Source organism: Thermobia domestica, chromosome 3 (genome assembly GCF_964235325.1).
Source record: "Thermobia domestica chromosome 3, izTheDome1.hap1.1, whole genome shotgun sequence".
NCBI classification, from domain to species: domain Eukaryota; kingdom Metazoa; phylum Arthropoda; class Insecta; order Zygentoma; family Lepismatidae; genus Thermobia; species Thermobia domestica.
In genome coordinates, this window is record NC_137456.1 from 747,587 (window position 1) to 772,573 (window position 24,987).

The 24,987-nt window shown below is 35.1% G+C and overlaps 1 protein-coding gene across 7 annotated transcripts in view; it reads left to right on the forward strand.

Moving 5' to 3' along the window:
- LOC145682372 (guanylate cyclase soluble subunit beta-2-like) overlaps positions 1–24,987 on the forward strand; it is a 188,592-nt gene that overhangs the window by 115,890 nt on the left and 47,715 nt on the right. For 6 of the 7 annotated variants that reach the window (XM_081753955.1, XM_081753957.1, XM_081753951.1 and 3 more), the window contains 2 exons: positions 16,632–16,705; positions 22,141–22,238. In XM_081753955.1, the coding sequence (XP_081610081.1) occupies positions 16,632–16,705; positions 22,141–22,238 (172 nt within the window). The remainder of the gene's footprint in view (positions 1–16,631; positions 16,706–22,140; positions 22,239–24,987) is intronic. The other variant, XM_081753956.1, reaches the window with a different exon arrangement.

Consider the following 24,987-nt stretch of genomic DNA (forward strand, 5'->3'; position numbering starts at 1 on the left):
TAAATCACGTATATAGGCGATTTAACATATTTTGGGGGAGTAATTGGCGTTTCATCGCGTCTCTATCGCTAGTGGTATGATTTTCAAAACGGAAGTGGGGCCAGCGCAAATTGTTGCTGCGGGGCGCCAATTTATGGTAAGATGTCACTAGTTGCCCATCGTGGTCCATCGACGCGTATGGCATGAGGAATGCACTTAATCGCGCTGAGGCGTCTTTTGTGAACATCTGAGTGAATCACATATCTCAGCTGCTCCACCAATTTGTAGAGTACAGCATTATTCCGGAGCAGATATCCTCGTCCATTCTTTCTGGCGAACTGAATATTGTACTCCATCCGAAATGGTACAATTTTCCTTCGGTAACCATTCGTAACATTTTTGTCTCCCTTTTACGGTGAATAAGAGCTGTTCTGGTGCTAACATTGGTACAATGCCATATTAATGCGCTAGAAGTTAGATTTGTCTTACATTTCCTTTGTTTTGATAATAATCTGCATACGCATAATATTACATATATTGAAGTTCCAAATTCTGATGAACATTCCACTTGTAGAGATGTTTGACAGACGCTGTTGCCAATATTTCATTTTATTGAACTTGTGATAAATCGAATTTTGGTATGAAATATGATAAATTGCTTGAGAAGAAGGAAAGTACTTACAACTTGCGGAAATAGATCACATTCTCAATGATGTTCTATTCTTTTCTACAACAAAGGAGCGCCGCAAGAGATAATTGCCAATTGTTGATATTAAGAAAGGAACTTATGTCCTTGATGACATTTCGTTTAAAGGTATTTATCAAATGTTCAGAGGGTGAATAGGAGAATATAGAACATTCATTAGGCGCTGAGTACACACATTTGATCTATTGCTTTAATGGTTTTATCGAAGTAAGAATGATAAGGAAGACGTAAGGTTGTTCAAAAAGTCGTTCTTTGAGGATTTCAATGCTTTCAAGAGAAGAATAAACGATGTGTTGAGAATAATAAATTGGGGCGTTCAGTGTACATTAGAATTAAATCCAATTCCCAAAGCTCTGAGAAAAGAAGAAAGGGTGTAGGGCACACGTAACAATATGGAAAATGTATCCCTGTTTTTCTTACATTATAAAAGTCATTTACAATATATGGACCTGGACCTTTTAAGCTTTGAAAACAGCTTCATGCCCAAAATGATCCAAAGTGGACTTCATTCCGTTATGCACTGAATACGCCATAGACAAATTGAAAACTATATATATAACACAGAACAATGCAAAACAAATTAAATAACTTCATCTGAAACAACTCTACAGGTATGAAATGACTTTGAAGAAAATCAGCGCGTTGGAATTCTATTTACAGACTCTCCGGGATATAAACATTATTTGAGTTGCGCTTGTGGGAGGAAGTCTTGATGCTTTAGTGCTTTGACCTTGTACGGCGTCGTATGTTCCTCTAACAAGGAACCTCAAATCTTACAATATCTTGTCTGTTGATTATCATTATCACTTACTTTGGACAACATAACTTCTGCTCTTGTTTCAAGCTCATTCCCTGATAATGTGTTCAAACAACATCAAGTATGATAATCATCATCACTATCCCCATCACTTACGACTGATTTTCTGGAGACTCTGAGTATATTTTTGCATCCAAAATACTACCAAACTCTTGATCTTCTACAATGGAAGTAGTCTTCTCAATAGTCAAACTAAAACAACACAAAAAGGATTATTTTTGCTTTTAATACAAACATATGATTGCTAAAACAGAACACAAACAAACAACTCAACATGTAACCATTTTGCGACCAAATATTTTAGAATATTATCAAAATAATATTGAAAACCACTTTGCTCCCACAATATACATTGGTACAAGAGTCTCGAAAGTGAGAAAGCTTAAGAGTTGCAGCTTCGAATTCATTACACGTGTTGCTCCTTTTTATTGAAATTACAAAAATATTAATGAGGCGAACTTTTAAAAATCCGTCATTTGTAAAATATGTTTCCTTTCTTAAGCAGTCTAAGTCATATTGCTCGGTGTATGATACATAAATCATGCTAAAATATAATTCTCAACTATTAACTATAAGCTATATAAAATATGAAACTAAAAGAAATTCATCCGTTGCGTTGACGCTTCTTCTTCAAAATTATTTTAAGGTTATGTTATTATTGTTTCTTTCATTTTAATTTGAAACTGTCATGAAACATAAAATATTCCTTTCGACCAAAATTATACTTTATTATCACTAAATGTTACTTCGCCCGATTTTAGTGAAAGTGTCTGTGATACCTACACTAAAACTACTAATCTATGAGCTATTATGAGACGTAGCAAGGAGTATTTCCAGATAATACAATAATGAAACCAAAGTAAATATAAACTAATGTTAGGCATACTCGTATTTGCAGTACCGATTCGCGCTCACTGTCGAGAAATCCACACAATGATTAATATTTTGTATAACAATTTTAATTTCAAACACTAAATACTTTTGAATATAAACGCATATCTGTGTTTTGAATATATTCTGACACTGAACCTTCAGAGTTGACAACGTATCTAACAACATAAAGGACTGACAATAGTTCTTGGCACTTTTGTTCAATTTTTCTGTATCGATTCTAATAAAAGTCTTAATATGTGAAAATGTCTCAAAAATGACTTACACCACTTTCTCATCCAACGCGTCATATAGCAATAACTGTAAATGAACTTATGTTTTGGGAATTTTATTTCATTCTTTCTGTGTGAAGATTTCCAGAACAACGCACAATTCGAAATGCGAACCGGAAATTCATTTAGGCCACTGTGGGCATTGGGTTCCAACTCATGCCAAAGATGTATTGTGGACCTGGAAACGTTACTTGCAATTCATACAGAGAATTTTCAAGTAACTTCAACAGTTATCAACAGTATCTAGAATTGGGTTGTTTTCGATTATAGTATGCCACCCACACTACGATACAGCGGTGTTGGTTGCATAAGCATTCAGGTATGATCACACTAAGCTAGTGATGTCTTATCTCCTATTGTTTTTCTTTTCTTTTCTTTTCTTTTTTTTAATGATATTGTAAGTCATATTTGTATCACAGTTGGTTGAACGTGTAAAAACATTATACACACCGACATGTATACTATTATTTATTCATAAATTATCATCACAACATTAATAGCTTTAAAACTATACTATATATTAACGTTTTTCAACATAACTTTTCTTTTTTTTTTAATATTTTCTTCTGGCGCAATTTTGGTGAAAAGTGTGAACGAAATACCAGAAAGTTCAGTGTGTAGGCCGGTTCATAGAGTCAAAGACTGACGTTCAAGTGCAACGAAACTTTCGGACAAAGCAAGGAAGGGAACCACTGTTCCGACGAACTATTTAGGTTTGGTATACTTCATATATGGCAACAGGCAGTTCGTCCATGAACAGGGGACAGGTCGCTCGTCTGTTTCAGACGCCAACGTTGACAAGGTACGGCAGGTGCTTGCAAGGAGACAGACAAAAACAGCTGCCAGGGAATTGGAAATCACACTACAAACAGTGCACAAAGTATTGCATAAGAGGTTACGTCTTTATGCCTACAAAGTACAGCTTCTTCAGGCAATAAAGTGTACGTACAAAACTCCGCGCGAACAGTTTGAAATGGATGTGTTAGCCAAATAAGGATTCTTTGGAAAAGGTGTGTTTCTCCGATGAGCCAATTTTTCTATCCGGCGAACTTAGTCGACATAACGATCTATATGAGGATCGAATTGCCCTCATGTTACAAGTGAAATAAAAAAAAATGAAATGAAATCTTTAAGTTTAACGTCCCACGTGTATGCCGGTTAGGCTAAAAGAGACGCTGATAATGAGAAATGAGTGACATGGTGGAATGAAGAAAGTGGGAGTAAACGGGAGAACCCCGAGAAAACCCACTAGCACGTGTTTATCCACCACAAAGTCCAGACGGTGCGAGCTGTTGAACCGCGCCCTACGACTGAGCAACTGCGTACCCCGTGAAATGAAAAGAGACAGTACGATATTCAATGTGTAGTGGAAACTTATGCACAATTGCATCATTGGTCCATTCTTTTTCAGCGAGTCTATCTTCAACAGTGTTTGATTTTAAGTAGAACAACTGCTTCCTGTGTAGCAATTGCAACACAAATGACCTGATTACATATTCCAGCAAGAGGGGGTACCACCTCAGTTTTCTCAAAGGTTTTTCAGTTTCTGAATGCAAATTATGTGGATAGCTGGGTTGAATGAGATGGTCCGATTCGGTAGTCCCCACGATCACCTGACATCACACCACTAGACCTCTTCTTGTGGGGTTTTGTAAAGAAACAGGTGTACCCAACCAAGGTTACAGACCTACAGAACATAAATATATGCATTCGCAATGCATTTGAACATGTCTCCATGAAGTTCCTGGATATAAATCGAATATCGACTAAATGTTGTCCGTGCCACTAAGGGTGCACACATTGATATGCATGCATGCCGTATATGAAGAAATGAAATTTTATCAGCAATCTTCCCGAACACTGAAAACTGTTTGTTCACCGAATACGATATTTGCTATAATTTCATCTGTTTCCACATGCTATCCATGAAAACTCTTCAATATACAGGTATTTTACAACTCTCACCAGATCATAAATAAGTTATCGAGTAACTCTCAACCGATATATTTGGTGGTTAATTAGACTTCAGTAACATTCCCACTATATGGAGTGAAATTCAAGAGCGAGAGGTTGGCTCACTCACAATGTGCCGATATTCTAAAAATTAAATCTGTGATTACGTTTGTGAAAATTATTTACCTTTAGGCAATAAATTATATATTCTTTTTAGAGTTTTCTGTCTGCAATTAAAATCCGTCAAGAAAAGAGGATATTTAATGCAATGAAGGGTGAGATTCCGGTCCCTGGTGAGTGGAGCCCCTTTTCTAATGCTCTGCGGTTGAAAAACACTTTGTGGGTATTCTTTGGCAATTATCCTGTTCCCTCCCACTTTCTATATTTTGTGGTCTAAGTTTGTATTAAGTAGGTCTCTGCAGCATCTATTATTTCGGAACATTTTATTTATATATATATATATCATTATTGTGGCATACATTGTTATTAAGAATATTTTGCCTTAAGTGTGAAAACATGCTGAATGACCCCGGAAGAATATTCTATGCATAAGATGTCCACACCCGAAAAGACGAAATAAAAATATCAAGTGTTTATATTTTCAAATTTTAAATTATATACGAATATTAATGTGGTAGATGGTAGAAGTAGTTTTCGTACCACTACTTACTATTATTATTTTTCTACTAGTAATATTGTTAATAATAATACTTTTCTATTTTATTCTGAAACGGTCTTTTAAGTTTAAATCCCCATGTTTATTCTTCTGGCAGAGGGAGATGGTGATGATGAGATGGTTGGCTGTGTTGAAGGGAAATGACTTTTTGAACGAGAAACCTGACTAATTATTCAGAGTATATTTGAAAATTACAGAGATAACAATGCGTCCCACTCGGACAGCTATTACCCCGATTTTCTTCTGAACATCTTCTTAATAGTAATTGTCGATTAACTTGAAAGAATTGAGTTTATCCTCGAAGCCCAAGGTGCTATTAGTTTAAATGTATCAGATATATGGTCCTGTTTAACAAAACTTGCCTGTTTGAAAAATCTTGTATTGGTATCCACAGATAGAATTCAATTGAGGACAAATTGTCTTCAACCAGCTGTGACATTTATTTCAAGTCAAGTATTAAAATAAGCTACATACCTACAATTCAAAAATGGATGAGTATTTTAGAAATATAATAATTATTTATTTGAAAATGCTTGACTTACGTTCTTAACATTAGAACCCATTTTCCTCATGAATTGGTATAAGAAGGACCGCGAGAATTCCGACCAGTTGTTTTATCACTGCTCTCTTCATACATTGACATGACACACCTCTCGCGAATAACTTCGAAACAAGTGGAATTGACACATTTTAATTGTTTGTTTTTGCCATAAATAGATTCCGATTATTTGAAAACAATTCAATTTATTCACAAATTGTTGCCAAACAATTATCGAAGATATGTATATGTTTTCGGATTACTTAAACAATTAACTTTTGAGACTACTTGAACTGTATTTGTCTTAACGTGAACATATACGTAAAGTAATTCAACTGGACAATATGGACTGTGATAGATTAATCATAAGTTAACTGGTTGGTAACACATATATTTATTGTTTAGTTACTAAATCGGTCGTTTGCTGGTTGGAATATTGTATACTCAAATATTTTATGCATATTTCTAATAATCGAATACCTAATTGCCATGAAAACTTCTTTAAACTTACTTAAAACAAAACACTAAAATCTACAGATACATGACATATTAACCATTGATTTATAAGACGCTAGTTGAAATGCCCACACTTCGCACGCATCAGATAAAATATCTATGTAAACAAACTGAACAATGAAATTAAAAACTCTCATTTTGGTAATGGATTTGACACTATATCGGTAATTTTGGATTATTTTTACATGTCTCGGTATCCGCCCCCTCCCCCCCCGCTGGTGACCCCCGGCCTGCAGCCGAATGGTGTGAATGTGGAAGTTAAGTTCAATGCGATCGGAAATTCATCATTGATCTCAGCGACCACGAAAACTATGAATTTGACTCTAATATTGGTCATTTTCTAGTACCTTTACATGTCCTGGCAAAAAAAAAAAAAAAAACCGTCGTGAGACCCCCTGGTTTGAATTTTGAAAACAAAAACGCTTCGTCTTGGTCTGGGCCCTTGACAAGATACCCGTGACCCAAGTTTGGTAATTCCAGGTCCACTTGTCTAGTCCCCAGGCCGCACACAGACAGACAGACATACAGACACGCAAACAAACTCACTACGTGCACTAGGGTTGAAATACGTATGTAAAATACAAAAATGGCATTGAAACATCATTGTGATCTATGTAGTTTAGAAACTTAAACCACATCACTAAAGCAGAAGGAGGATTTATTGCAAACAGTTTGCTTCGCCAAGAATAAAACAGTCTACGTGGCTGAGCTTCGTCCATCGTGATAGCCCCTGCAAGTACTCTGCAAGAAATGTGAGTGGCTTCCTGACAACAGATGAAATCACCAGAGAAATAACGGAAAGTGATTTAGACAAGTTCAAAGAATACTGACATAAAAACACAGACATTTTGAATCCTCCAGAGTAATTATATTAATCTTAAAATATGATGTGGACATATATTAGCGCTAGGGCCGAAAGGGTTAATGGTAGACGCTATGGATTTAATTGTTATGGCCAACAAAGGGGGGACCTAAAGGATCGCTTCCTTGTGCTTCACGTTGCGAAAGTATAATGTTATCAACTAGAAGTAGGTTACTTGGTTGGGCATAATATTGGATATACATAATGATAAATCGATGGAAAATTAGTTTTAATTGAGGAGTTCTATGTAATAAGGGCCACTAATGAGAAACCATGTTCTGAGAATATCGCCTGTAAACATTTCAAGTATAGATATATTTTTTATTTAAAGTTTGTACATGTATACCCAACAAGAGAGACATAGATATTCTTTTTCTTCTACAAACTACAAAGAAACTAACAGTTTATTTCACTATAACATAAATGTGAACGTTTTTAAAAAGCTTCATATTCCCTTTTTAGAGAGAACGACTTTGCAGCATTCTTTCGTATATGTATCGCAGCAGTCGTATGATTCACTTTGTGAAAATGAATTAAGAAACATAATTGTAAAGTAAAGAACACAGTATAAAGTAAACAGAACAATAGATGTGTAGCAATAATACATTAAAGTAGTCCACGTATTATGTAGAAACTGGACATGTAACAGTCCTGGACAGTAGAAACAGTTTGTGCATTATGTATGGCTAAACAAACTCATCATCTACACCCCGCTGTTTGGTTCTTCGTTTACGGTTTGGGCTTGGCGGAACACTTCCTCATACCAATCAACAGCATCTGGATCCAGAAAAGAGAACAAAGTCCATAAACATCGTTCTTTGGCTCCGTACACTCTTAAAAATTTCCTTGCTCAGAAATGAGAAAAATGCACGTTCAAAACAAAATAAGTAATTTTTGCTCATATTTGAGACAAAATGTCTCATTATTTCCAAACGTGTTTTCATTTGTGAGGTCAAGGCAAATTTTCAGGTTCCCAATTATGAGATTTTCTCGTTTCTTAAAAATGAGAATGAAATGGTGCGTGATTTGTAATATAATAGACGACTGAAAAATAACGGTAACAATCTTACCGAAATAATATTACCGTTTTCCTATTGTGTAATATTGCTAGGGTTTAATTAGTATACAGGAAACGAGATAAAAGATTTCAGTTGTAGTAGAGTGCGAATGGATATGAGTACGCAGTACGGTGATGCGGCTGAGGTGCGTATGAATACACCATACTATAACGAGAGTCGAGGAAGTAAACAACATGTGAAAATAAACATAGATTTGATTAGACAAGCTTCATGGAAGTTATTATCTGTGTTTTACGAGTATTAAAATTACTATTGTAATGTAAGTTCATGTAGTTTATTGGTGGAACACTATTATAGTAATTGAACCTTACAGTAAGAGTACAGGTAAAAAATAAATTGATTATATTACTGTAAATGTTCTTTCCCTTATGTAGTAATCAACATAATTGGGAGGCATGCCTATGTTTTACACCCTTTCCGATTCGTTATAAGCGCAAAATAGCTTATGTATGGAAACAAAGAACACATAAGTCATCTGTGTAATTAGGAACAGCGATGAAAAAAGCGTGATTTGTTATTATGGAATTGTAATGCAAAGGTAATTTGTACCGATCATCTAGCATAGATTCGCACCTCCCTCTTTTCTCACCAGTAATCTTTCTAATGACATACGTTTGCAGGTTATTTGTGGCATGATATAGTCACTTTGCGAATTGAATATTCCGTTCAGATTGATTATACGAATCCATACGGCAATTCATGAAATATATACTTCTTTCTAAATTCACTTTCTGTACCTTCAGCAATCATTTACCAGGTGTGCACTTGCATTCAGGTGCAGAGACACTTTAAGAGGTCTTGTTCAACAACACCAACCAACCTGTGCTAGATGGCCACTAAAGTACGAATGCTATGTAACCGAGTCAGGGCATGTGCGCAGCATGGTGCAGCGTGGAGGTGAGTCTGTAGGTGGTAGGCTCATCAGCGATGATGGGAATACTCGTAAACAAGGATTATGGAAAACCTCTGCTTTTACGGTACAAAGATATTTTTTGTTAAAGTCATTTGCTCGTTACATTTGTCGCACGTTATATTGTCCTATATTAATCTACCACTACTTATCTTGAAATGAAATGAAATCTTTGAGTTTTACGCCCCACGGTTATGCCGGTTAGGCTAAAGGAGACGGTGATAATGAGAAATGAATGAAATGGTGGAAAGAAGAATGTGAGAGGAAACGGGAGGACCCCGAGGAAACCCACGCACACGGTGTTTGTCCACCACAAAGTCCACTTGGCGGGGGCTGGGATCGAACCCGGGACCCCAAGCACCAGAGGTGAACGGTCTACCACTGAGCCACCGCGCTCCCCTACTTAAAATATTGAGTGCAGGTAGAACGCAATATGTATCTGTGTAAAGCACAAAGAGAAAGCTGTGTCTAATATGTTCTCCACCTCGAAGCCTAAATGAAAGTATTGTTTGCCTTGTGCTTTGGATACTATAATAATTTGATGCGAACTGAAATTAAATAAAATTTATAGTTGAGCCACCGCGCACTACTTATCTTATGGGCGAATACGTGATACCAGGTTCGACCTTTATTAATATATTTTCATGTAAATACGCATCTTACAGGTAAGAACACACCATATTTTGATTACTTACACACTAGTTCTTAAAATATTATTACAAATTTCTTGTGTAAATTTTACAAATATGTAGATCCGTATAATCAATCTGCACTGAATATTTTTCCCAGGGGGAGTGATGAATTTCACCCATATACACATCCAGTCTTCACACATGTACAATATATATAGAGAGAGAATTTGAAAAGTTATCCCTACCAGGGATGAAAATTTTCTTCTCCAAGGGCATTAAATTTTTCTCAGAGGGGAAATCTCTGGTATCCCCCGTCAATTCGTACACTTCATATAGCAATGTATTCATTTGTTCTTAATTTAATTTAACGTAGGGGCCGCGAAAGCTAAGTGGTAGAGCGTTCACTTCTGGTGCATGTGGTTCTTGGTTCGATCCTAGCTCGAGGCAAGTGGGCTTTGTGGTGGATAAACACAGTTTGTTTGGATTTTCTCGGAGTTCTCCCGTTTCTTCTCATTTTCTTCATTCCACTATCTGATTTATTCTCATCATTGTCACCTTTAGCCTACCCGACACAACTGTGGAATGTTAAACTCAAGGATTTTTTGTTTAAATTTAACGTCCCAAGATTGTTCCCCAAGACTAAGGGAGACAGGGATAGAGATGGATAATAATGGTGTGTGAAAATGTGGACGTTCGTTGCTTGGCAGTATTTAGAGAATTTATCTGCTTAATTTTTGGGTTTGTTGTAAAACAAATATTTCGTTATTAAGGAATGTATTTTCTTGAAATGAAGGTTAAATAAAATATGTTATATTTTAAATAATATAACTGCAGATGTTTATTTAATATAAATTCTATATGTACTAATTCTTTGATTTCTTTTTGCATGTTTATATTTTGTTTATACCCTTTCCCCTTCTCCTTATCGTGTTTGAGAACCCTGTTTCTGTGCACCGTTTCTCGCTTTTGAGAAAGACATTTCTCAAATTTGTTTGAGAAATGTGTTTCTCAAAGTGGGCTCTAAATGCCTCATTTGCTCAGATGTTCCTTTCTCAATTTTAAGGAAGAATACATTTTGTCTCAAATTTGAGAAAGCATTATCACCCTCAGAAATGAGACATAATTCCTTGCGTTTGAGTCATTATTTCTCAAAATGATTTGAGAAAATCGAAATCTCACTTTTAAGAATGTATTACTCGGTGCACGGGTAAGAAACGAATGTTCTCAAATACGAGGATTTTTTTCTTGAATTTAAGAAACCATTTTTAACAGTGTACGTCTACTCTGTAGTAGGCCTGGCAGCAGGGCATCTTGTTGTTCCTTTGAACAAGTTCCGTAAAACTGAGCAAATACTTTTCTTGTTCCCAGCATTTCAATTCTTGCAACATTTACCTTTACAGCACCTATCCACTAATGCAAATTGCTTTTCGCTAATGCCTTTGCCACGAATGGTTGTATAGCTCTCATTTAAGTTCCTTTTCTCTTTCTTTGCGTCAGGATCGCTTTTTGAATGTCTTTTCTGCTTTTTCGGATTATAATCAAATTCGTGCTGGCACCCTGTGACATGTTGAACATTGTTCAAACAACTTTCCTACCAATATAACTGCAGCAGACATTTGCTTTCGTTTCACGACGACCTCTATTCCTTCACTGTAGCAACGAGACTTAAAATATCGCAATGAAATTTTGCAGATTTATAGACTTAATACCAATGAATTTAAAAATGCAATCTCTCTAAAGTGGGATTATGCCTGAATGAGCTCCTATTAAATAGAAAGCCATAATTGTGAGTAGCATTGCGTCTTGGTTCAGCTCATTAAAATGTTTCCAAAGTCTAATTTGAAAAAAAAAAAAAAAAAACTTTTGATGTGAATGAGGAGTAGAAAAGTAAATGCGCTGCGGCTTCGGCACCATTCGAGACGCATAGGCCTCATAATTGACGAGGATAAAGGAATGAAAATATTAAAGATTTTAATTATATTTTCCACGACTTATATCGAAAAAGCACACAATGACTTTCCTCCAGAGTTCTCCGTTAGCATTACAAGAAAAGACAAGACAATGTTTAAAAAACATTCTGATACTTTTTGTCATAACGTATTTGGACATTCGTGCAGAAAAATCGTGGCTAGCCTTTATCGATATACATAATATAGCAATCATGTAATAGCAACAAGGAATGTATGCGAAACGTGACAGCTAGATATTTATGAAGATTGATACCATGACTAATTGTGGATCAATAATCATCGTGGTGATAGTCACTCGGTGCGGAAATGCCTTGTTTACTCGCTACGCATAATATATATACCAAGCAGTGACTGGGTAAGGCTGTCCCGAATTATAGCCCAAAAAGCAGTAAAAAGTCAGAAAATGAAATATATATGTAGGTAACCTTATACCTACGGGAGGGGGACATGTGACCAAGAAAACGGTAGTACTATCACACAAGCAGTATTACCATCCCAATACAAACTATGGGATATCTATGTATTTCAAATAAAACATAATGGCATTAAAACAATTGATATAAAACGTGAAAGAAAATAAGCAAACTGTGGGTTATCAGTGTTGACAAATAAGGGAGACAAGAGGATCTAAATTTGAGAAATTATGGTGTCCGAACTAGGAAACGAACAAATGTACAACTACAACAAGGCTACAGAAAGAACAAAGTAGGAAGTAAACTACAGCATGCACTGCATCTGGTGATTAACAGGCTTGAAATTGATTTACCCAAGAAAGGGCAAATGTTAGAGTAGCCGCAGAAAGAAGTCCCATGCGACATAATACGGAAACGTGAACAGCAATTTGTGTAGAATCGATACCTGGAACAGTTCCCGAGAGCTATGAAAGGAATCGTCTTGGGGTTGCACCACTGCACAAAATTCTGCATGCCTTCCAAACTAAAAAACGACGGTATAGCGCCTCAAAAGAGTACAGAAAATCTATGGCACGAAAGGTAACAAATCTGTGACAAGAACGTACTTCAGAATCAATTTGCAAAGATTAATGACCTGTGATATGTTTGAGTCGAGAGTATAGGAAATATCAGAGTGTGAGACAACGATGAAGACAAAACACTGAATTCAGATTATCAGTAATATCCAGGCGCAAAATATTTTCAAATAATACACCAATACATACAACAGAAAAGACATAGATAGTATGGCAAAATAAATACATTTCTCGCCCTAGCCACACACTCTATCAAGCCCGTTGGTCACTGGGTGCTGTGGATGCTGTGGTTTACCCCATACTGTACATTTTTCTTTCTGTAGTCTTGTTGTACATTTTTCATTTCTCTGCACGAACTTAATCATTTTTCAACTTTAGAGCCTTCTATCTCCCTCATTTGCCAACACTGATAACCCACCGTTTGCTTAATTTCTTTCGCATTTTATGCCAATTGTTTTAATGCCATAAAATTGTATATGAAATACTGTAAGTTTGTGTTGGATGGCAACACTGCTTGTGTAACATTGCTGCCGTGTTCGTGGTCACGTGTCCCCCTCAAGTAGTTATTAGGTTACCTCCATATATTTTTCATTTTCTGTCTTTTCCCGGGTTTTTAGAGTATAATTTGGCACACCCTCACCGATCACTGCTTGGTATATGTATTACATGTAGCAGGTAAGTAAGGCATTTCAGCACCGAGTGACTATCATCACAATGATTAGCGATCCACAATTAGTCAGCGTAGCAATTTTCATAAATATCTAGCTGCCACGGTTCCCATACGTCCCTTGTAAGTATGAGAGTTAGAATCATGCGTTACTCAAACCCTGAGTACTTTGCTAATCACGCTTAAAATCATCCGATGTAACTTCTGTTAAATAAGTTCAGTTAGATATTTTTTTTCAATTGGGAGACCTCATCGTTTACTATTAATCGTGTAGTGAAATGTTTGGGCTTCCGTCTTAATTTTTAAACATACAAATTCAGGTATATGCAAATACCAGAAGTGGAATAGAGCAATTATGTCTGCCTCTGCCGAGAGTAGTACTATATAGCATATGGATCAAGTATGCTCTGTACAGATTTCCGTAGTAATTTGGCAGATCAACAAAAAGTAAAAACTGATACAAAAATGTGCGTTATGATGTTTTCTCATCTATTTTTTTTTTTTTTTTTTTTTGTTAGGCAATAACATAAAAATAAATCGAATACAGATAGTTCGCTACCTCCAAACGTGTAGATTTAGAAGTTTTTCTGTGTTTTCCTATGGAAAACCTTCATATGTTATATAACGGGTTTTCTGAACATTTTCAGCACAAGAAGAAATTGAAGTCATTCCTAAAATTGATTTAGAAGCACTTTAACTTACGTTAACGACTTTCTCTATAATTCTGAAGACACATAAAACTTTTATTGGTAGAAGTTCAGCTCTTTTTTTTTTTTTTTTTTTTTTAGGTTCAAAGCTATCATGTAACAAACCGATCTCCTACTAGAGTTTGTATCCAAGCAGGGTTGCCAGACGTCAAAGAAAATACAAAAGATTTTCTCGTGTTCTATGGTTGCCAGATTTCTGAATTCCAAAATTCAGAGGCTTTTGATTTTACTGAGAATTGGTAAAATCATTTAATAAAAGGAAAACTACTTACTACAGTTTATCTACCAATATGTATGCAGTATGATAAATGTATACAGCAAAACTAGATTAACACGAAATTAAAAATACACTGTCATGAAATTAGTATTTTGAAAATTAAAAAAATCTATAGAGATTGTTATTTAAACACACACATGACACTGAATTGTTTTCTCTTTTGTAAACTTAGATGATTCTTGGTTAATTCCATCTTCCGTTTTCAAATGTGTGAGAGAGTGGAACATTCATGGGAGCTAAGTTCTGAGGTCCAAGGCCTCTTTCCCAGGCATCGAAATAAGTTTTTCTAGTTGCGCGAAGAGACTTCCTTCCCTCGCTGAATTATTTCCACCCTTCGTAATGTGTGTTAAAATATCTGCTTTGGTATATTATTATTATTATTATTATTATTATTATTATTATTATTATTATTATTATTATTATTATTATTATTATTATTATTATTAGTTCCATCAGAGTGTCAGACGCGCTGTACAATATATGTTAGAATCAAGCATAACGAAAATCTTACTTTTAGCAAATTTACTTTATTTTGATTGCCCAGAAACTTCAAACGAAATTTATGCATTTATTTGTTATATTTAGCATCGTGTTAATTTACATCGTTCAATAGAAAGCGATAATGCAGTTAGCGTGACTGTTTGTTAATACAAACTATTTATTCCTCCGAAGCCTTTGGTTCGCGTCATCTATTGACAGGTAGGTAGGAACACCTATTAGCACGACTCTTAACTACTAGTAAATTAATGTTACTCACAGACTGACATGCTTTGCTTTTATAATAAGGACTAGTGTGAAGCACGGGCTGTCAAACTAAGATGATTCCTGCGAGTTCTGTATTTAAAGTGGAGAAATAAACTCCATATTCAAGGGAACGAGTCCAACCGTATGTCGAACCCCGCAACACCGACATAGAGAGCACGCATTGTAACCACATTTTATCGAATGGCACTGTAAAATGTTTAGAAAAACGGATTTACGATTGTTAGTTTAATATAACGCTCTCTTATTTATTTTAATAATATTATATTATCACTATACTATATTATATTATTATATTAAATAAATATTATTATTATTATTATTATTATTATTATTATTATTATTATTATTATTATTATTATTATTTACTCTCTTAGGAAAGTAGTCAATAGACTGTTTGAGTTGGAGGATATTTAAAATAGCTGCATTAATTCCATTTCCTTCAAATTGAACAAAGTAGGTCACGGGATATTGATATCTCTCTTAAACTGATAGAAATCGTTATTATTATTATTAAACGTATTATAATTATTATTATTAGTGGTAGTAACATCGTACGGAAACTAGTTTTAAGTTTATAATTTAGTCGCTTGGATATCAAGTCGGGTAGCTCTAAAATTGAAAATTTCCTGCAGAAAACTTTGAATTTCAGCTTATCATCTAAATCACATGAAAAGAATATAATGCACTATCAGAATTAGAAAAGTGGCTTCATGCTTTTATTCTTAATTGCAAGCTAAAAATAAACATGGATTTTTCATAACATATTGAACATCAAAGATTCTCCAGCGAAAAAATAATTTTGGACCTTCACCTCTTGGCATCCAGGCGAGGTTTTCCACAACTCGAAAGATAGGCGATCAAATCACTTTCTTTGGATTATTATGACGAAAGCGAATGCTTCAGGTAACATGAATACATTTTATACCTTGCAATAAGCCAGACAAGTACCCTCAACCATAAACGTAAAAGAATTGACATGCATTTAACAATATAAGTAACATTGTTCCATGTAAATTGTATTACCTCTGTCCTAAAAGGGACGCTAAAGCTCAACAAATCAAAACCAAACTTTTCCAAAATTATACACAGAAATTGCTTATCGGATTAACTTGTTTGCTTCCCTTTGTTACAGAAATATGAGATTTAAGGATTGCTTCTTTATTATGAGAGGTCGATGACGTCAAAGTGTTTGAGGTAGAAAGCTCATATGGACTAAAATAATTGGCTAATATAATTGACTAAAATAAAATAAAATATCTATAGAGCGTGAAAGAACTTTCTTATAGTTCATCAGTGCCCTGTTATTTCCACATTTTTTTCTTTACCTTTACACTTCTATTGTGCATTCTTCTGACACCCTACAATGTTACTTACTCATCTAACAATAGTTGACTTCGTATTAAAAAAGATATGTTATTTGTTCCAGTATGGATTGATCCATGTGTGTCTTCAGGAGCTTGTAGTCTCGAAGTTTGGTCAAAGTAAATGGAATGAAATCATGTGAGTAACAGGAACTTTTATTCATAAAATGTTTCCGGTTATCTTTCTAATAACTTATAATTGTGGTTGAAAAGAAATACGAACTACGTTTATTCCAGTAGTTTCTGCTAACGAAGGTCTTGGCTTTCAAAATTAATATATGATATATCAAGCCGTCAAGTTCGAAGTATGTGAGTATATTGCTGTAGTGCTGTTGTGTTTGGCCCAGTTATAGCAGATTCTATTAGTGTCTTTTTATCTGCAGAAAATTACCCACAGTTTGTCGATAATTATAAGTCCTATTGTTTCGAAGAATGCAAACGTACTAAGTATATCAGGCGAATTTGACCAGTAATGCTTTACGTCCTTTAATGATAAGTTGATGGATAATTACTAGATGCTTAATTGACGTTGTTCATCTCGAGGATTATTTGTACTATTTTTACTTCAATAACATTTCTTGTATATGATACACCTTCCAAAGTGTTTCTTGTTCAATGTCTGTTAATATTTTTTTTTTGTTCAAAGATACATAATAAAGTTTCGTTCCTAGAATTCAGGAAACAGCTTTCTCTTCATTTCCTGTTCTTCAATAACACATTACTTAAGGTAAAGTTACATACAAACTACTTTCCACGTAGCTCATTATTTTTTCAAAGTTGAAGATTGTAAGAAAACACAACCAAGTGGAATTCAAAAAAAAAAAGTTTTCCATTTGATGAAGCATTTCTTTCTGATGCCACTATCTTTTCTAATAATCTGAAGAATGTTTCACAATTTTCTTTAATGATCGTACGTTTGATGATTTGGAAACATGAAAATAGATAAACGGAAGACGCAATTTTGATAAATCGATCATCACTGCTTTATTAGTTGCCCGGAACTAAAAAGAAAGTTTCTGGAGCTGTTCCCACGAATACGTGTGCTGCTTCTTTAACGTCTCGAAACTTCAGAAAATACCATTTTACTCGCTGGAATGAAACAAATATGAAGCATAAAGCGCTAAAGCTACCGCAGTGATGAATGTTGCCCGTGTACAGTCAGCACTAAAGAAAGTTTCCACAACTTATGTATTCATTTGTCAACCCAATATCAGAAAAAATGAGTCAATTTGTTCCGATGTTATTGATTAATTGTTATATTTTTATATAAGAATCCACGTTTTGAATATCAATTTCTCTACTGCCTGAAATAGTGTCAAATTCAAACATGATCACTGTTCTATGAACAAAACAGTAGTTTCAGGATGCAGAACATTGATCCTATATTCATGTCGTGAATTTATATTTCGTTTGTATATAACAGTGGTGAGGGAATTAGTTTGGCCCAATAGATAAAGAGAAAGATTAACATTATTAACAAATAACAAACAATAAATTTACAGTTATTTAATAAGAAAATATATAATTTCTTAAAACTTATGACTACGTTACTCGAGCAAAAGTATATACAGAACAGAAAATGCATAAAGTAGACACTTTATATATCATTATGCGTGACTTCAAAACGTTGTATTGACTTTTGGGCATTTTATACAAGTTACTTTGTTAATTTATGCATACATGTTCATTAACCGTTTCATATTAACTCTTTACACTTACAGTGTCTTATATATCAAATATTCTAAGTTCTTTGTAAGTAGAAATATTGTAGCATCAAGTCATTCTTGGTCGTTAAATTCCGGTTTCCGTTACCTCTAATTCAGCCACTGTTCGTTAGGGAGATGATATTTTCAACAAAGCAAGTTGTTAAATTTTCTTCCTGTGAGTGAGAAGCAGTCTAGCAGTGAGTAAGCGAAAATTAAGAAAATAATGGATTCATACTTTCGTATCAGTTGCGAATGATGTAGTCTTAAAACACTTCTACTGACGTTTTACTCGGTTTTTTAGTTGAACCTTTTATTGAAGCTCCTTCCTTTTTCCTTCTTATAGGAATTTTGTTTACCAAGTTAAATTAATGTATATACTTACCCTGACTGCTCCTGTGTCCGTCCATTCGAATGACAAAATTCTCAAGAACTGCTTGATGGATTACCATAGAATTTGGCCAGGCTGGAGAAGGGGAAACGTTAATAATCGAGTTCACTGATTGAGATCAATCGATTTCAACCAAAGATATACCTTCCCCCATATATAAGCATTGAGGCGTTTGATGTAATAAGAGCATAAGCGAGGTTCCGCCATCTTTGGACCAAACGTATAACTGGCTTATATTATGCTTGTTTAGCTTCCTGTCAAAATTTAAACTCAGAATAAAATGCTGCATATTACATTGTTTTATGTAAGAAAAACATTGATTAAAATTTCAACATCATGTTTCTCCAAATGTATATTTCAGACTTACGCCCTTATTGCATCATCTCCTCAGTTGATCCTTTCTAATATGCGATCAAACCACCTTTTAGTTTTACATAAAGGTAAGGTTAGTTGCGTACATGTATATAACATTAACACATTGACTGCCAAAGAGAAATCGGATAAAATGAACAATAGGGCAATTTTTATTGAAGGAAAATATATATGATAATGATTAAAAAATTGCGGAGAAAAACTTTCAGAAGCCCAAAAAGAAAGGATACCGAGCATCTTCCTGAGGCCTTAAAAATATACTTCACCATTTAAACTTATACGCTTATGCATCACTGGTGATTCATACAGCTTCAAATACAAAGATGCAAAGCCTGTGAATCACATATGATATACATGGCTCTGCGCAGTAAGACAGCTGTGAATCGTCGGTGATGCACATGGGCGTCAGCATGTTAAGTAACTTACAATATTCTATTGAAATTCCTTCGAATGCTGTAGACATGTCATTGGTACTTATTTAACTATCAATCAAAAACAGAAATTGAAATTTATTGATTTATTTATATATTATTCTGCTTATTACTTTGACATTTTCAGAAACACACATGACTTACATGTCATTTGTTATGATTATATGGTATTACAATATCAGCCACCAATTTATTAATACAACAAATAACATGAAAATTGAATACTGAACTGTCACTGATATGACTTAGGAAAGAATGAAATATATATATCATATATAGAGGTCAGATTCTACAAAACGAATCAGTCCTAGAATCTCAATAACCCAATATTTCTTCATTTGTGAATATTCATTCAAGAAATCATGATCTGCATAATATTTTGCGTAGCAATTTGCAATATTCAAGTACCTATGAAAAGGATCTGTTTGCTTGATTAGAAGTTATCGTCCCTTCAACAGTGCGGATATATGGGACATAGATCTACATGTTACTGTGGGGATCTGAACTACACGAGGTCGCGGCAATAAAGACATGTACGCCAAACATACGACAGGATTTTTTAAACACAAAATTGGGTGGAGAATGCGAGTATTTGAAATATCATGCTTTTATTTATAGTGTACGCTCAGAGCCATAGCTAGGGGGCGCGCTGGGCGGTAGCCGCGGGAGATGATAGCAAAGGGCCGCCGAACGAGCAAGTAGAAACAACAAGTAATGGGAATGAGCATATAATCAGTCACCTCTAAAAAGTATTGGGGCCCAATTAAATCATTATTGTTGTCGGTGTTCAAAGAAATAGATTTGTTAAAAATTTTCTCACTCGTTCCGCCCGCAATGCAAACGTTTCGTAAGAGTCACAACAAGTTTTTACTCATTACTTTAATATAGTTATTTTATATGATTTGTTACTGAGGATGTAATTTATAAGCTGTCAAGTAATGATTTATAGAGTACGTAGGAGCGTTTTCAAAATCAGAAAATAATATAATAACATATTCAAACTTGAAGCAATTGTAGAATAGGGGCTTAAGGTGCTACAAATTAACCCAACGACTTTCCTCGTTGTCAAAAACTCATCACAACCAGTGATTCTTTTTATTCCATTTACATACGAAATGCTTCCAGTTTGAAGGAATTTATTTAGATCATTACTCCATCAACTACTTGTATCGCCAGAATATTTTTGTGTTCATATGTATCTAGTTTTATGATATTTTTATCTATTTACATACGTTCAAAACATATACAGACATATAATATACATGTGTGTACATGTGTTAGTATATTTTTATTATGTTAATTAATAATAAGTAATCTTAAATTTAGAACATTCATTCATTAAGAGATTAAGTAATTACTATTATTTTACATATATAATCTAGCCAAACTATATTTTGGATTTTAAATACAGACATTAAACATATTCTTAAGCTCCATCGATCAATATTGAGAAATTCACAAAGAAGGCTCCTTCCTTTATATTTCCGTATCGTACCGTAAAGGAGTCGAAATTAAAATGCTATTTGTGTGGTCACACAGAGAATAGAATTAGAAAAATCTAGAATTATTACTGGAATTTAATGCTGTCACCCATTTCGAACATTTTAAAAGCACATATCTTCTAATGTATTGAAATTACATTAGTTATCGATAGTATGAAACGTTGTAAATAGTTGTAAATGTCCATAACTATTCTCCAAGTGGATTTTTATACAACCAAACGGAGTTTTGTTAAGTTTAACGAAAACTCCAAAGTAAGCCTCTTGAAAGCAGCTCGTATTTGTAAAAGAATACACAATGATCGTTTTTGGCTGTTACCATGGTTTGTTCAAGAAGCTTGATAAAACTTCAGAGTAGCGTAGCAACAAAAGCTGCTTATGTTAAAAAAGCTTGGTAAGGTGACTGTAGGGGGCGCCGAACTCTACTTCACCCCGGGCGCTGAAATCTCTTCCTACGGCTCTGCGTACATTTACAAATACACAGTTTGATTCATGATAAATAATTCACATTACAGAAGGCACTGATTACTTTCAATACCAGTTTTCAGGAAGTGTCGAACATAATGGTGCATAATTGCAAAGGTTCCCCGTCCAGTATAATGTGAGGTGCTTTTGGTTTGAAGACACTGCATGGATAAAAGTCGATCGATGTTAGGTAAAGGTAAACGCATTTTTTTTTCTATGTTTACTGTACAATTGCAGTAAATCCTCTGTAAAGAATTGTAAAAAAATGGTCCTTCCAAAAAACTGGACCATCCTTTCCAAAAAAGACGAATTTTATCGCAAAATCTCGTTAGAAATCTTTATGTCAACCCAGTTTCCTCGTTTCCTTTTTAGTTTAAGGTCTCTCTAAGGCTAAGAGAGATGTTGATGATAGTAACGAAAGAAATTGTGGAAATGAATGAAAATCCAGGCATACGTTGTGTCCACTTGTTGAAAACTGGCATGAAAGCAGGGTCCCTACCCACTGGAAGTGATCTAGCTCTGAAACCCTGCAATCCACAAAACATTCAATTATCCGACGTAGCAAAATATAAAGAAATGTTCTGGTATTAAGAGATGCGGCGACACAATTCTTTAAGCAAAATTACACAAAAATATTTTTCATAAAAGAAAAAGAAACACCCATTTCAATACCGCTTAAAATATTCTAAAATTTGTTCGTAAATTATTTGCAGGAGAATTGCTACCTGCGACGCAAAGGGCCTGCTGACTTTTAAGTTATATCCAGATCAGTTGTCCTATCGTCTCATCGATGCATCAGCACAAGTTCTAGGTAATGTACTGTAGAAAATGCAATGCTTCCTAAATTGGTAAGTATTACAAAGATTGCACAGTCTACATTTGGCCAATTTCGACTTACCTACAAATTTAGAAGAATCCATGGCGCCAGATCCGTAAGTGCTCGATGTGTTTTCCGTGACTCCTAACAATAGCCCGACACCGTAATTTCCACTGTAATAGGCTTCTCTGAAGAACTTGGAAGGGAATCTTGTCCCATTCCCTTTGCACAGCTTTCCAAAGTCCTTCCACAGTTGTCACACGCCGTTTTACCAAAGCCCGCTTCAGCAATCCAAATCCACAATAGTCCATAGGATTTGCATCTGGAGATTTAACAGGTACCTCATTGAAAGGTATACCACTTCCCTCCTCCATTTCACTGTAGAATGCGAGGGACGATCGTGAGGTATGTGATGCCGTCATTTCCGTACATTGTTGGAATCTCATGCTCATAGATCGGCCGCATGATCTGCTCCTGAAAATACTGCGAATTTATTTTGAAGTTCTTCGCCACCCTACGAATCTTCAGTTTACCTCGGTAACAATAGCCAGTAACTACCATGAACCCTTTTGGGAAGGATTCTTTACAGACACGGACCTACTTTCTGAAGTTCTTGGCGCCTGTCTCTCAGTACATGATGGCTCTCGGTTAGACGTAGTCGGAAAGGTAAATCCATGCTTCATCGAGCGTTACGACCTTCCATCTTTGTTTTGCCAGATGCCGTTCGTACAGCTTCCGGGCATTACACTTTCGTTCCTCTTGGTGGGCATCCATGAGAAGATGGCCGCGAGCTTTCATGACGTTTTCCAGCTAGAGTTGATGGTGTAACCTCCGGCTCACAGTTCCCAAAGACACCTCAAGACGAGTAGCCATACTCCTTTGTGTTGGTGTATTTTCTTGCATTGTCATTTTGGGAAGTTTTCTTTGTATGGTGGAGGTGTCTTGGTGCATTCCCGCTTCCTAGGCAACTTCATTGGTGATCCAAATGGTGGAGCTTCGTTGCCCCTGTACTTTTTAATAACATCTTTTATTTCACTTAAACTGATGTTGCAACCATTCTTCTTGCACTGTTTTCTAATAACAGAAACACTAAAGTGGGCGTCATAAAGAGCCGCAAAATAGCCTTCCCAAAACCGGCTTAGTTTGGGCGCCATTTTGGTCACAGAGCCTTAACCCACATATCTGGAAACAAATTTAACACAACACTCACAACAATGGTCCTGCTTTGTGCGTTATTGTCGTCCGCGCGGAAAAACAACTCCGTTACCAGGAAGCCACTGCACAACACTGCAGGACGCCAAGAGCCAGGTCGGGTGAGTGCATTCTGCCCGGAAGGGGGAACGAACAAATTCGGCCAAACGTAGGCTGAACAACCTCTGTATAAGAATAGATTAATACTTAGATGTAGGACTGTTTTAAACTAATCGCTGGGTTTCCTCTGAAATGCTTTTTGATCACATTTAAAAAAAGGATCAACTAAACTGATCGGTGAGGATTCCGAGTGTAACAAATGCCACATCAACGTTATATTCTTGTATGGAACCAATTAACGCATGGGGCCGAATGAAGGTGTGAATACCAGCTAGGAAATTTAACAGAACAGAAACTACGGCTTATTCTGTACCCACTTAAGACGGATTAATACGTATCCACCAAAGTTACCACTGAAAGAAAAGTTCTACTTCTAGTGGGAATATTGTTCTCACCAATAGGGTACCCCGATTCTAAATTTCCTTGAAAATATATAAATAAATAAATAAAAGAAGATAATAAACACGAGACACTGAAAAAATAATATATGAACCTTTTTCATTTTTAATCTTAGTAACAACTAAAAAAAATAATTTTATCTCGCAATCAACAAACATATTTCGAATATCATATTTGTTCTTAGAAATTATATTTTTTGTACAATTAAAAATAATAAAATTTTATTAAAAATCATATTTGTATATTAAAGTTGATAAATGTAGATATTTTATTCTTAGAACCACATCACACAGTAGATCGAATAGGAAAAGGATGGACAAAAATATTCTCCCTCAATTAAATAAAGAAATTACGGTATATATAAAAATTCTCTTATTAGTAATTCGCTTAAGTAGTAAAACAAATACTCGCACTAAGTTTAACATGTCTTGGGGTCCGGTGTAAATCACCTTCGGAAGCAAACTTCACAGAATTGTCATCATAATCGTTTTCCTTCTCCACTTCTATTGACGTATACAGAAGACAAATCACTTCCGAAGGCTCTTTTCTATTTTCGTTTTCTGGAAGTTCAATTAAGTTTAAAATTAGTGGATCAAAGGAGGTCCAAATTGTTATACATTCTTGAATCGTCGTCCATATTTTCTAACATCTTTGTTCCAAGATTGAATAACCTGTTCAGAAACCTTTCCAGTTTGTAAGATACTGTTTTCATAACTTTTGCTCTGTCAATAACACTTTGTGTACTTTTGTTGTATATACGAGGATGCAGTCTCAGATATACTATATCTCTCAACTCTTTCCATGCAGTGTGTTTGGAATACTATTATATCCATTTTGTGCTTACGTAAAATACTAAATAATACTCTTCCGAAACGAGAGCCCTTGACCGATTTCTGCCAATTTTCATCTTAATTTAGTTTCTCAAAGTATCTTTCAATTGTCCATTGTTGCGCAATATTGTGAAGTTCCTGTAGTTACGAGGGTGGATTGAAATGTTCGTGGACTGACTAGGAAAAAAGCAATTATTTTATGT